The sequence below is a fragment of the Myodes glareolus genome, chromosome 18 (assembly GCF_982192425.1).
Source record: "Myodes glareolus chromosome 18, mMyoGla1.1, whole genome shotgun sequence".
Classification (NCBI taxonomy): domain Eukaryota; kingdom Metazoa; phylum Chordata; class Mammalia; order Rodentia; family Cricetidae; genus Myodes; species Myodes glareolus.
The window spans coordinates 21,540,720-21,555,494 of NC_142043.1; the positions used below are offsets into that span (position 1 = coordinate 21,540,720).

General features: G+C 35.0%; 1 protein-coding gene across 38 annotated transcripts in view; it reads right to left on the bottom strand.

Moving 5' to 3' along the window:
• Rims1 (regulating synaptic membrane exocytosis 1) overlaps nucleotides 1-14,775 on the bottom strand; it is a 483,725-nt gene that overhangs the window by 154,915 nt on the left and 314,035 nt on the right. For all 38 annotated transcript variants that reach the window (XM_085679438.2, XM_085679458.2, XM_085679423.2 and 35 more), the window contains 3 exons: nucleotides 6,731-6,798; nucleotides 2,410-2,520; nucleotides 944-1,043 (listed from right to left, as the gene is read on the bottom strand). In XM_085679438.2, coding sequence (XP_085535564.1) covers nucleotides 944-1,043; nucleotides 2,410-2,520; nucleotides 6,731-6,798 — 279 coding nt within the window. The remainder of the gene's footprint in view (nucleotides 1-943; nucleotides 1,044-2,409; nucleotides 2,521-6,730; nucleotides 6,799-14,775) is intronic.

A 14,775-nucleotide genomic window follows, 5' to 3' on the forward strand; every position in this document is an offset into this window, starting at 1 on the left:
TTATTTTGTACAAACCAACTGCTTAAAGTAAAAAGCATACTTGTATACTTTACAATTATTTGAGCTGTGCTTTATCTATTTTAGATAACAGGTTATGTTATAGCGAGCAACAACTTCATTCACTTTTTCAGTAACCACTGAAGAAAAGGCAACTAAATTCAAAAGCCATTATACTATTCTCATCTGAAATAAAAGGAGTAGCTAAAGTTTGCTAGCTTTAGCTACCTTGGGATTCCTACACATTTTCAGATTTATTCTTCTGTCAACAATCACATTTATTGGCACAGTTACCCGTTATCTACAGTGAAATCCACTAAAAATGTTATTTTAGTTTTACCTAAAATTGAAAATAAACAACTCATCAATATCAATTTTAAGTTGTGTTGCTACTGAATTTACAGTACATTCAGTGATCATTATTTCTTACTATGTCACTTAAGGCTACAGAGAGCAAAATAACCTCCCAAATTCTTTAGAAGCGGCATCATATGTCACACTTAAATTAACCTGCAATTCATTAAATAGTCTGTTTAGGAATCATTATTATCATTAGATTATATGCCAAACATCAGTTACTAATCCTAAATTAGTGTTTTGACAGATTATGAAAGACAATGATGTGGAATGCATTTTTTGTGATGTTAATCCACTTTCTATTTATATTTCTGCTATAGCATTATAAAGTCATCTATAAAATAAGCATTCTTTCACTTTTATCTGTTGTTTTATCAATTAAAAAGATTACTAATTTTACTATCTCCTAACTGCTGCTTATATACAGACCCATATAAAGGAACTGGAGAACATTTTCACCAGGAAAAGAGCTGTATCCATGCTTTAAAATGACTTGGTGACAATTCACACATAAACTACTGACACAATCTGAAACCCATCAATTTATACAGTGAGAACAAACTGGTTATATGGAAAAGAGAAAAGTTACCTGCTCTTAGGTGTCCGACTACATCTGCCAGGCTACCCTTCTTTACTTTGGTGATGAAAGCACCAAGACGTCCTAAGTCTGTCATTTTTCCTCCAACCACCTGAATAATTACAAACTCATGAGTTCCTCAGTGATATCCAGGAATAAATAGGTAAGCATAACTAAAGGTCCACTGTCTTCTAACATGCTTACAATCCAGTGAGCGGACATTCATGGACTTCATTTTGGATAGAAGTAAATAATAGTAATGCATTATTTTTTAAGAATTACTATACTTGGGTTGGCTGTGTAAGGGAGTTTGTGTACTGACCTTGGGGAACAAATCCCTATTCATTGTTATTCATCAAGTGGCTGGCGCTGTTTGCACTGAGTTAATTGGTCTTTCATATCATTATCATACCTACCCTGTGAATAAGCCTATTTGCATAAAGATATGCCCCCACTGTCCATTTCACATCTCTGTCCCTTTTCTATGACTGTGGTAGATTATGGTAGACTTGAGTTCATACATTCTAAAGATTCCACCGAAGCAAAGGCCTCCTGGGGGAAGTGACACCGTACAAAGTATTCTGTTCTACAAGTATCATAGCTGCAGCACGTCTACAACAAAACATCAGGAAAATGTCATTCCCCATACCTAGCTATGAACACTTGGCTCTCAAGGCTGAATTATATTGCTAAAAATTCAACATTTTCCATTTTACCTTAAGTCAATATAATCTGAAAAACAACTCTAGGCTCAATTTTACAATATACAGGAATCTCAAATATACACAATTAAAGATGGGTGGAGAAGAGAAAAGAAAGGTGAAATCATAATACTGAATGGTGAGAGTGGGCCACAGTTCTTAGAAGCATAGTTATTAATACAGGATGCCAGTTATTCCATAGCAAGATTAATTAATAGTAATAATCAACAAAATACAAATAAGTGTATGAATTAATTTTTGCTTGGCTGTCATTTGATTCAAACACAGGGCTTTCACGTATGCCAGGCAAGAACTCTATAGATAACTAAATATATTCCATAAATTTATGGCCAACAATTCTCAACAGATAACACACAACAACAATATTTAAAGCAAAATCTTGGAATATTAATTTAGGAAACTGCCAGGAAAATCATGTGTCTGGAGACACATAATGCAAGAATGCAAGATATGCATGTATGTGCACATGTACTTGTGTGCACATATATACACTGTTCTATGAAATAGAAATATTGCTGTGTAGCTAACATATTCTTATTTCAATCAGGGGACATTATTTGTTTAAAAGAAATATTTTATACTTTTAACATTATTGTAAGACTCACCTATGTGCTATTTCTCCTTAAGTAAATTCCTTGGATGGAATTTACATTGGGAAATAGAGTAAAACATTTAAAACTAACTGTTGCAAACTTTGTGAATGCTGTCTTTACTGCACTTTATCCTGTAGGAGGCATTTTGAACCAGTATACTTACTTTTAGACCCAATAATGCACCTGATTCTTTGGGCATGGTTGTTCTTTTGTTAAGAATAACGCGGCCAATTAAGCGGTCTCCCTCTTTCGATGGCTGCCACGTTACAGGATGCTATGAAAACACAAAGTTTAAAACGTGAACGGCACAACTTTCTAGATATAGCATCAGTAGCACAGACAGAGCAGCAGTCAGCACATAAGACCTACCGAAACTGAAAAGCTTCTGCAAGGCAATAAAAACTGTCAATAAGACAAAATGGCAGCCTACAGAATGGGTAAAGATCTTCACCAACCCAACATCTGACAGAGGACTGATCCAAAATATATAAAGAACTCAAGAATCTAGACATCAAAATACCAAACAATCCAATTTAAATATAGGGTACAGATCTAAACAGAGACTTCTCAACAGAAGAATCTCAAATGGTCGAAAGACATTTAAGAAATTGCTCAACATCAGGAAAATAAAAAAAATATAAATAAAAATCAAAATGACTCTGAGATGCCATTTCACAGCAGTCAGAATGGCTGAGGGGAACACTCCTCTACTGCTAGTGGGAGTGCAAACTTGTACAGTCACTTTGAAAATCAGTATGGCAACTTCTCAGAAAACTGGGACTCAATATCCCTCAAGTGGCATTAACGCTCTTGGGCATATACTCAGAGAATGCTCAATCATATCACAAGAACACCTGTTCAATTATGTTCACAGAAGCATTATTCGTAATAGTCAAAACTGGAAACAATTTAGATGTCTCTAAACCGAAGAAAGGATAAAGAAAATGTGGTACATTTACACAATGGAGTTTTACTTAGCATATAAAACAAGGACAATATGAAGTTTGAAGGCAAATGGATGAAACTAGAAAAAAAATCATCCTGAATGAGGTATCCCAGACCCTCCTGGTGATGGTTGGTGAGAGCATGAAGGAATGGGATGGTCGAGTTGGGAGAGAGACGGAATGGGAGAGCAATAGAAGAGATATCTTGATAGAGGGAGTCAATACGGGATTAGGGATTTTGTAGGGTGCTACAAAAATCCCCAGGCAACCACAACGATGAACTGAACTAAGACTCCTAGCAATAGTGGAGTGGGTGCCTGAAGTGGCCTTTCCCTGTAATCAGATTGATGAATATCCATCCTGTCATTAGAGAACCTTTATCCAATAAACCGATGGAAGCAGATGCAGAGATCAGCAGCCATATACAACCAGGCCGCGCTCTGAGAGTCCAGTGGAAGAGAGGGAGGAGGGATTATATGAGGGGGATCAAGACAGAAAATGCATAGAAACAGTGGACCCAAATACGTGGGAACTAAGGAACTCTTGACTGACAGCTGGGGAGCCTGCATGGGACCAAACTAGGCCCTTTGCATGTGGGCAACAGTTGTCTAGCTTGGTCTGCTTGAGGGACACTGGCAGTGGGACATGGACATGGACTTATCCCTGGTGCATGAGCTGGCTTTTTGGAACTCATTTCCCATGGTGAGAAACCTTGCTCAGCCTTGATGCAGGGTAGAGGGTCTTGGTCCTGCCTCAACTTCATGTGCCAGGCTTTGTTGATACCCCACAGCAGGCCTTATCCTTTCAGAGGAGTGGATGGGAGGCGGTGGGGGGAAGCAGGAGGGAACAGAGGGGGAACTGTGGTTGGTATGTAAAAAGAATTAAAAGGTTTTTAAAGTAGCAATTAATACTGGCACAATTTATACAAAGAAACATAAGAATAAAAAGTGAATGGCTTGTTTTATTTTCTGTAGTTAAATAATCAGCAATTGTAGCATGAAGTGATTTTTGGGGAGAGAACTAAAAGACACCAGATTGGGAATTCTTACTTTAGGTGCGCTCTGTAGGGGGCTTATGAGGCTTTTCAATAAGAGCTATAGTTTACTTTCAATGATTCTAAAAGTAGTTAGAAACTAAAAACAGTATCAGAAGTGACTCTGAAATATAACTAACTGAAATTTTAATAACCTCTACTGTACATAGAGCACTACATTTGAGTTATTAATAGTGATAATATACTGGTGACTATATAAAAATAGCAACTACTATATAAAATAGTATATACTATAAGGAGGTATACCACATATAGATACACTAATATATATACCCATAGCAAACACATAATATACCTATAGGTTTAGTGATATATATCATAGATATAGGTATATATCCTATATATGTGGTGTATATATAGTATACCTACCTATAGGTACACACACATATATATTATATAGCTCTTGAATTATATTGGTTTATCTTACAATCTATTTTACTTTACAGTTGTATAAAGGTATTACCATTCAACAGATACCATATGAACCTTAACTTTGGTCAGGTTGTGACATTTCTGTCATGTATGTACTCCTCTCTCACGGTGCTGGGCACGGCGGTGAGACAGGTTCAGACTGCCATGCAATTTGTAAACAATCAGCATCCTACATGGTACTGTGTTACAAAGTGATGGCTTAAATAGAACAGGTGTATGAATCACATTTCAAAAACAATGTATTATTTTTAATTAATAAATGTGAACAAGTGCACATGCCACGATGTACATGGATTCAGAGGACAACTTATGAGACTTGGTTCTCTCATTTCATAATGTGGGTTCTAGGGATTGAAGTCAGGTTGTCATGCTTCACGGCAAGTGACTTAACTTCTAAGCCACCCTGCAGTCTATAATTCAAAAACACTTTCAATTTACAATTAGTTAAATAGGATGTAATCTCATTGTATAGTAACTGAAGGAGTACCTGGGATATTTCAGTCTTACTCACATAAAATGGAGTCATTATTGAATGATTTTTTTGTGTGTTTTCTCACATGCAAGAGCTCTAGAGAAAATAATAGTGGTGACATGGCTGTGTAGCTGTTCAGAAAAGTGGAAAGTGATACAGGAAGGAGAGGGAGTTAGAGACAGGAATGTAAGTCTGAATAGAATCAGAGAATATATGCAAGAATGAAAATATAACACTGAAAATTAATATTCTGCAAAACAGAAAGGAAAACTCGAAATAAAATATATTTGTCTGGAGTATGAACATCACTAGGAAGCTTACATCTTTTTAGATATATATTGGTCAACACTGTAACTATGACAGACATAACCTGGCTTTTAAGGTGGTGTTGGTTCTATTTAACCTCAGCATAGACCGAATTCCCAATGTTTAAATTTCAAATATTTATTTGAACTTGTATTATAGTCAAATGGTGTTAAAAGTTTCAAAGATTTCTTCTCCAGCATTTAAAAATATTTTCGACAAAAGTTAAAACTAGGTTAAGCGCTTGTGTGGCCCAACAGCAAAACCTTCCACGATCAATGCAATGGATATGAATCCTGTGTGTTTGTGTGTGTATATTTTTATGCATTGTTTTTTCTGTGTTTGTTATGTCTCTGGGTGTGTTTATGTGCATATTTATGCATTGGATACGTGCGCATGTTTGTGCTTGTGTATGTATGTGTGTGTGTGTATGAACTGAAGGGATGAAACTCTTTTCAATAAAGCTCAGGGCTCTATAAAAATACTCAAATAAGAAGAGGCCAAACTAATTCATCACCGCAGTGACATTTTTCTGTACCTACAGAAGTGAAGTCATGTCACCCAGGCAAATGTAGGACCTCACCCTGAGATTACTCTCATTTCTCACTTGTCTAAGCATTACTCTGAACAAGTGTTGCAAACTCCATGCAATGGGAAACTGAGCACAAAAATGTAACTGTGGAGCAAACATAAATGCATGAACTTAGATTTAAACAAGATGCTGTCGTATTACTTAGTTAACCATTATTATAGAAGCAGACGTGCCTGTCTGTCACAGTCATTGATTTCACTGTCTTTGTTTTAAACAACAAAATTAATTGTTTACTTTTAATAAGAAAACCTGTGTAAGCAGCACTGTTATCTTAGTTTGACCCCACGACCTGAATCTTAACATCTAAATACAGTCTATCAAAGTATATAAAAGTGTCTTATTATTATGGAGAAAAGCCATTTCAGTGTGGACACATAAAACATTGTCAGACTTCTTGAGGAACATTTTTAAAGTACTCTTCATTTACAAAATAATTTCAAGAGGCCGGGTGATGGTGATGCATGCCTTTATCTCAGTACTTGGGAGGCAGATGCTGGTAGAGCTCTATGATTATCCACATTTTTTCAAATATAACTCCTTTTCTTTAAGGTGGCCCTTTTAAACTAAGTAAATAATGGCTGTAATAAAATCTGTACTTGATCCAGGAAGACGATTATTGATCACATAACCTAAGATGATGAATACCAGATATGAATTTTGACTTGTATATGCTACGAGAGAGCTTACCGAACTAATAGGCGACGTTTCCCGGCTGTGCCACGTCGCAGGATCCAGCCAGTAATAATCCAAGTCACCTGTGCATTGGGAAAGAGTGAGAAGAGGTTGAAGTGGGAAATCTCAGCAGTGCAGCACCGATCTCAGCGTCACTTCTTCCAACCCAGGAAATAGGTGTTCGGGTACTACAAACTTGTATGTTTGCACTCCAGGTTATTATACAATTGATACGTGAAGGTTAGGGCTTGAATCACGGGAATGAATGATACACATGTGCCCTTGCAATCAGGTGCTACCAGTCACCCTAGAAACGTTGACACAAAACAGTGGAAGCCACGGGATTTTCCCTCCCTGTCTGCCTCAAATAACTCTACAGCAGGCGACAGCCTGCCATCTAGTGGCGAACGATTTATCCACTAGCTGAGAAATATTAAAATTTAAGCTCTCTGGAACTCACCTGCACTATCTCCCATCTTTCAAAGTCATAGGATGATCTATATCCTCCTTCATTAACTGATAATATAGCACACATACCTAATACTTAACAATAAATAAACTACCAAGAAAAACTTAGCAAAGGCTGCAAGCAAATAATATTTACTCAACAGTACTACCAGAGCCATAAGGAAATTAAAAAGTGCTAGCCCTGTACATCTGAATCTAACTTAATATTTATTTTATTTTAAAAAGAATATTTTAATATTTACTTCTATCATAATGCCAAAGAAAGAAATTTAGTAAAATATAGAAAGGAAAGAGCAATGTTCACAGTATTTGTATGAGATAAAAGACGGGAGAGAACAGCTTTTTAAGAAAAGTCAAAATCAAATGTCCGTCATGTTTTAAATACCAGGTTAACTCTTTTCCAATGGTCTCTCTATGGATCTCCCAAGAGAATAAAAAAGATCTGAGAGTTATCTAACTATGCCAGGTAATCCCGAAGCACACTGCTGCTACTAGCTAACTGGAAAACAAAAATTTGGCTTGTAATTGTATCTTAGCATCAAAACCATTTTCATTGGTGGCAAGTATGAGAGACGTGGGAACTGCAGAAATGCAATACATAATAATTTCAAGTAGTCCTTAGTCATAAAATCCACACATTTCTACTTCAATGCTTTCTGCAAGCTTCTTTTACACATCCTAGATTTTAAAAAAAAATGGTTTAAATGCTACAATAAATATTTAAATGTCATTTAAATATTCATAATGATAATGGTAGTTTCTGTGTAGCTCTTAATGTTAGAAATGAGGCCATCACTTCACCCGGTATTCAAACCTCTTTCAAAAATCATGTATTTGAATGCACAGATGGTCCAATATCAGCTTTTGAATTCCTAAATATCTGAAGAACACCTCCAGTTACAGAAATCGTTTTTCTGAACTTCAAAAAACTGAATTTCGAAAGCAAGGACTTTTGCATCTTATGTTTATTATCTGTAGAACTTTCCAAATTTAATTTCAAGTAGCTAATCTTCAATCCCTTTCAGAAAACAAACTATAATATGAATATTGAAGTACTAATATGAATATTTATTCGCAAAATTGTTATTGCTATTAATATGTGTTTCTCCCCAATTTCCATATACTTAGCAATGAGCAGTTAGCTTCTAAGGCATCTTTAAAGACTCATATTCACAGAACTACTTAGACTGTCAGGAGATACAGAGGAATCTTAGTTGATGTAGGATACCCTTCTGAACACCACAAATATGTGTTGCTTTTGTTAGTTAATGAATAAAGTTATGGCAGGGCACAATATAGTCAGGCAGAAAAGCCAAAATGAATGCAGGGAGAGAGAAGGAAGGGTCAAAAAAGACACCAGTAGCTGCCTGAGGAGTAAGCTGTGTGGTAACAAGCCTTGTGATAAAATATAATAATAGAATTGGGTTCATTTAAGTTGTAAGAGCTAGTTCATAATAAGCCTGAGTTATAAGCCAAACAGTTTGTAATTAAAATTAAGCCTCAGAGTGGTTACTGGGATTTGGCAGGCAGAAGAGAAATATCCAGTTAAAAATGGTGCATGAATCCACATAAGACCTAAATCATCTTTTAAAAGTTTCTAAGCACAAAGGAACAGAGACACACTGGGCTTCTTCGTCTCTCATGCCAGGCACAGCACATAGATGCATCTCTGGGAAAACTGCCCAAGAGATGGAGCTGGCCACCAAAGACCATGGGCTAAGAAGCATGGCCAGTTATGATAGTTTCTTACACAGGTAAAGAGGCTCCCAGCAGCTGCCTGCGGGTTTGAGAGCACAGCTGCAGGCTGGAGAGCACAGCACAGCTGCCAGTTACTTAGTATGCTCTCCAGAGTTGGGGAGGTGAGCATGACTCTCATGGGTACCTCAGCCATGTTGAAAAGTTAAACAGGGTGGAACCCTCAGTCAAAGCTGCAGCTTTGGCTCTATCCACACCTGCTCAACATTCCAAAACCTCTCCTGGTCAGAAAATGATTACCAATATGCAATAAAGACAGATTCAGAGAAAAAAAAATTAAAACAAACAACAACAAAAAATAAATAAAAAACAAAACAAACCCCACCTCTAAACAGGTCACAGTGTGTTTCAAATGTATGTAGGCTTGAGGAGACAGAAAAGGGTATAGATGGTTATAAAAATAAATAGTTTTAAAAAATCAAATAGTCTTTAAAGAGACAGTAAAAAGTAATAGAAAATAAAAAGCCACATCGAGTTGAAAATACACAGACAGTCTGAATTATGTATATTATTTTATTATTTTTTATTTTTTGACTATCAATGAGCTAACTACAGAAAGACATTTGATTGTGGGGGCTGCTAAGTTAAATCAATATAAAGATATCTTGCCTTCAAAGTTTGGGTCAAAGGATATGTTGCTTTGGAAAAGAAGTTCTGCTTATGCTTCCACAGAAGATGAGAACCTGTGGATTCCTCCCAGGCTAATATTTTTTGATCAAGAAAGACACCCTGAAAGGTCTCCAATGGGAGCAATGGCCCAGGTGATCCACCATTCAAAACAGCTTTAAGGTAACTGGTTGAGACAATGCAGCCTCATAGACTGCTGCAGCTAAGATTTAATCAAATTTTAAATTTTCTCAGGATTCCCATAAGATTACCAGTACATCTAGTCAGCAGAGAGTAATATAAAAACTATGCCCAAATTCCCAAAATATTGTTTATAAATGTATGTTTGCATTTAAGAGGGATTGGTTATAAATGATCAATGGTCATAGTCAAAGTATTTCTAAAGAAAGGGGGGAGATATTATGTAGAAAATGATAAAAGGGAGATTATTATATTTATTTTAATCCAAAAGACAACTATTAATTTCAAAATATATTGGTGTGGATTTTGGTTAACTGATACAAATTTAAGGTCAATTTTGTTATTCTATATGTATATTTCTACTGTTGTCTAGGGTATTATGTTTATATAGCTCATTTAAAAATGTCATAGCCAGAACCTGGAAATAACCTAGATGCCCCTCAACCAAAGAACAGATAAGGAAAAATGTGTTACATTTACACAATGGAATACTACACAGCAGAAAAAATAGCGACATCTTGAATATTGCAGGCAAATAGATGGAGCTAGAAAACATCATTTTGAGTGAGGTAACCCAGACACAGAAAGACAATTATCACATGTACTCAATCATAACTGGTTTTTAAACATAAAGCAAAGAAAATCAGCTTAAAAATCATAATCCCAGAGAACCTAGACAATAATGAGGACCCTAAGAGAGACATACATAGATCTAATCTACATGGGTAGTAGAAATAGACAAGATCTCCTGAGTAAATTGGGAGCATGGGGACCTTGGGGAAGGGTTGAAAGGGAGGGGAGAGGCAAGGAAGGGAACAGAGAAAAATGTAGAGCTCAATAAAAAAATAATAAAAGTGAAATATATAGTTAAGAAATACTATTAGTCATCTATAATCATCAAATTTACAGTCATGTTATTTAGGTTTTCTAGATATGCAAAGATATATTTCTGATGGATAGGTAATCTTCAAACACTTCAAAGATCTACAGAATATAAAATTTAAAATGTTTTAAGAACTTAGACTTTTCCCAAGAACGAAACATCTCTGCTCCTGGCAGCACCAATTACTTCAAGAGGATGACGGGCACCAAAGAAGCTGCTTATGGAATTTTTTTTACAATGTGACGAGGCTAGCCATGTGGGCAAGAAACTTCTCTTGTCTGGACTGCCTGACTGTATGCTATATAAACTGGACATGCACGAGACACAGGAAGCTGATTGCTGAACTTGCCAAAACAAGATAGGGCAATCCTTCAGGGTTCCTGCTTCATGGAAGAAATTGCCAGACATTCTGCAGAACACAGAATAAAATGATTGATGAACTGCCAATATAGGTGGGACAGTTTCAAATTTCTTATTTCACTAAGAAGTCTGCCAGGTACTATGGGTCTGTAGGTTGAAGATGAATACCCCAACATTACAGAAGAACTTTCCAGAAAGTCATATTTCTGTCATTTTTAGAGTGTTGGAAGTTACTTAAAATGTACTTCCTGTTTACTTACATAATAATATATCCTTCTGGGGTCTTTGATAGAGTTGAAGAATAGATAATTATAATTTTCCTTACTTATGATAAAATAAGTTGGATAAAAAGCTTTATTCTAACAAAGATAGTATCGATGATAGAGTATTTTCTTTAATTTTATTAAATACAAATAAGCTAAATAACTGTAATAAATGAAACTGTAATCCTTGCGAGATAACTGTTTTGCTATATTCAATTTTATAATGTTAAAGTTAAAACTTTCCTTCTTAATTAGACAGAAAAGGAGAGATCATGTGGGATGTCCTTCTGTATGCTGCAAATGTGTGTTCTTTTATTGGGTGATGAATAAAACTGTTTTGGCTTATGGCAGGGAGGAATATACCTATTCAGGAAAGCCAAACTGAATACAGGGATAAAGAAAGTGAGGTCAAGGGAGATGCTATCAGTTGCCAGGGAAGCAGATGTGAAGTAACAAGCCACAATTCTCATAGTAAAATATAGAATAATCGAAATGGGTGAATTTAAATTGTAAGATCTAGGTAATAATAAGCCTGAGCTAATAGGCCAAATGATGTGCAATTAATATTAAGCCTCAGAGTGGTTACCTGGTAACTGGTAACTGGTGGGCAAGAGAGAAACCTTCAGTTACACTTAGTCCTTGCTGTGATAGTTGCTGTCACAAATCTATGCACTTGCGCTCCTTCTCCGACTCCTCCCTTTCTCTTCTAATGGTTCAGCTTTGTATTTGACTTCTCTTTTCTGAAATAAGTCTAAACACTCATATACAGTGACTATTTCTGGACAAAGTGTTCCTCAAATGCAAAGAACTAAAAAGTTGATGTTTTTGGTAAAATTGAACAATTACACTCTTCAAGTTATGAAAACATACCTTTCAATCAATAGTTTTCTATCACCTACAAGCTATTTAGGGAAACCGTCTCGAACAGAGGTTAGAAAAATTACTTAGGGAGTAAGCAGACAATCAGATAGGCAGACGTACTATTAAGAGTTTGTCTAGTAATTCTTAACTAGTTATCCTATCTTATGACAACATGAATGCTACAGAATTTGTAGCCAGATGTCTTGGCAACCTTTGCTAATACATGGTATTGCAGACACATGCTAAATAGTACTAGAACATGAAGTACTAAAAGATCAATACTGTACCATGCAAAATTTATTTATTTTAGAATACATCAAACCTGTCTGTATTCTAAACATGTTTTATAGTTTTAGGATCATCCATTAGATTGCAACATGTTTTTCCTTAATAATTTTAAAAAATAATAAATATAACATGCAATTTTAATCTCTATATATAATTATGGAGTTTGTGAGAGACTAAATTTTTAAATACAAAAATTGTTCTTTTAACTTAATTTTCCCTGTTATTGATAGTAAAGAAAAATCCAACAATATTTGCTCCTGAACTATTGAAAAACGCTTCTTGGTGAAAATACATTTTATTGTTTATATTGAGCTATATACTTTTCTTTCCCCCCTCCCTTCTCCTCCTCCTCTGTACTCTCTCCCATGACATCCATGCTTCTAATTTACTCAGGAAATCTTATCTTTTCTCATTCCTATGTAGATTCATGTGTATCTCTTTTATGGTGCTCTTCGTTGTCTAGGTTTTTGGGGGTTGTGACTTGGGTTGTTTCTTTTTCTTTGCTTTACGTCTAGAAGTCACTTCTGAGTGAGTGCATGTTATATTATGTATTTACTTTGATAACTAGTAGATAATTAAAGATATTGATAGCTAGGTTGTAGAGCTGCAAAATGATCATAAATTTAATGAATTTTCTTGTAGAATACATGCAAACATTTGACTGTATATGCAATATACTTCTACAAGATGTAATCCACTGTTACCACTAATAAAGAACCATAAATCATATCAGTTATCATCAAAAATCCATACATAGTTATGTTCAAAGTAATTTTATAAATCCTAGCTTATTTTTGTGGGACATTTTAAGACAGACTAGCCTACACCTTGGAAATAGCAGGCTAATTAAAATTACTATCTTTAGATGGCAAGCATCAAGATTCCATTGCAAGAATTTTCATACAGCATGCAATCTCAATGCACAAATATATTTTCAATGCTCAATAATATACATACTCATTTTAAGTAGAACATGAAACTTATGTAAATAGAAATAAAGTAATTCAGCATGTTAAGAACTATAATAATTCATCAACATGTACTTTTATTCCAAATTTTGTAGTTTTGATTTCTGGTGTGAAAGCAGCATGGATCCCAATAAAAGCAATCCATATCATTAGACATAAATACATCCAAATAGAATGCTTGATTATACATGTATATTAAAACTATTTTAGAAACCACTCTCCTCATTTCATTTAGTAAGTATTTAATAATTTATGTAATAGGTGCTTGCCCAAGTTGAGTATTAAAGGTAAAGTATCCAAGAAAAAGTACAAAGGCTCGCACTAGTGAAGTATTGGGGAAGGTTAAATTCATGATCATCTCAAGAATACATACAAGGTATATTCTGATATCATCAAAACGAATTATGATATTAGCCCAAACAAATTTTACTGATTCTCAGTAACTCTGCATCTTTTCCAATACATATTTATAACTTTTTTCCCACATCTCAAGAAAAAAAAACACTCATAAAATAGACTATGTGACTGTCATACATGAAATGAAAACTGCACAGACATATAATCAAAAGTGGTATCGAAGTTATTTCCTAAATCCCTTAAACTGCTTCATCTTGTCCTTATTCTTCTATGAAAAAAATATGTGTTGAATCAACCAAAATTAAGTATAAGAAAAAGTTTAAATATAGAACAAGATAGAAGTAAAATATTCTGATGACGCAGGGCAATCGGTAATAAAAAGTCCCCAGACTAACTTAATACAAAATATACAGCTTTAATAAACAGAAGAAAGGAAACTTACAAAAACCAGGGTTCCAGCGATCCAGGAATGGAGAGGGCAAAAAGAGGAGGAGGCAAGCGCACCTGGATCTTTTATTTGTTTTGTGTGGCCCCAGGGGGACACACCCTAAGCAGAATGTGATTGGCTGAAGTTTCCCATCAATATTCAATAAAATTTGTCTGAATGCATTCATGTCATATATATATATGGTTGCAATTCAGTGATAAGGATGGGATTCTCCACACCAAGTGCCATGGTTAGTAGAAGAGGAAAGATCATTTGAGTTTATATGATACTAATATATTTTAATGTTTTATGGGAACATTTGTTTGAGAAAATTCATTTTATAGACAAGAATTAAAATCTGAAACTACAAATTAAGGTGTGAAACACCATTCCAGGTAGTTTATTTATAGTTTAGAAGTTTTCCTCAATTAAGAAGAAGCCCTCTTCCACATTAGACTAATGGTACTATATAATAAAATTGGCAATATTTTGTTATATAGAAATGTCCTCAATTTCATTTAAGTGAACAGTTAATTGTAAGAAAAAATAATTTATAGGAATCAGTTTCTAGTCATCAAAAAGATGAGAATACATGTTGTTACATGCAATCATTAATCGCACAA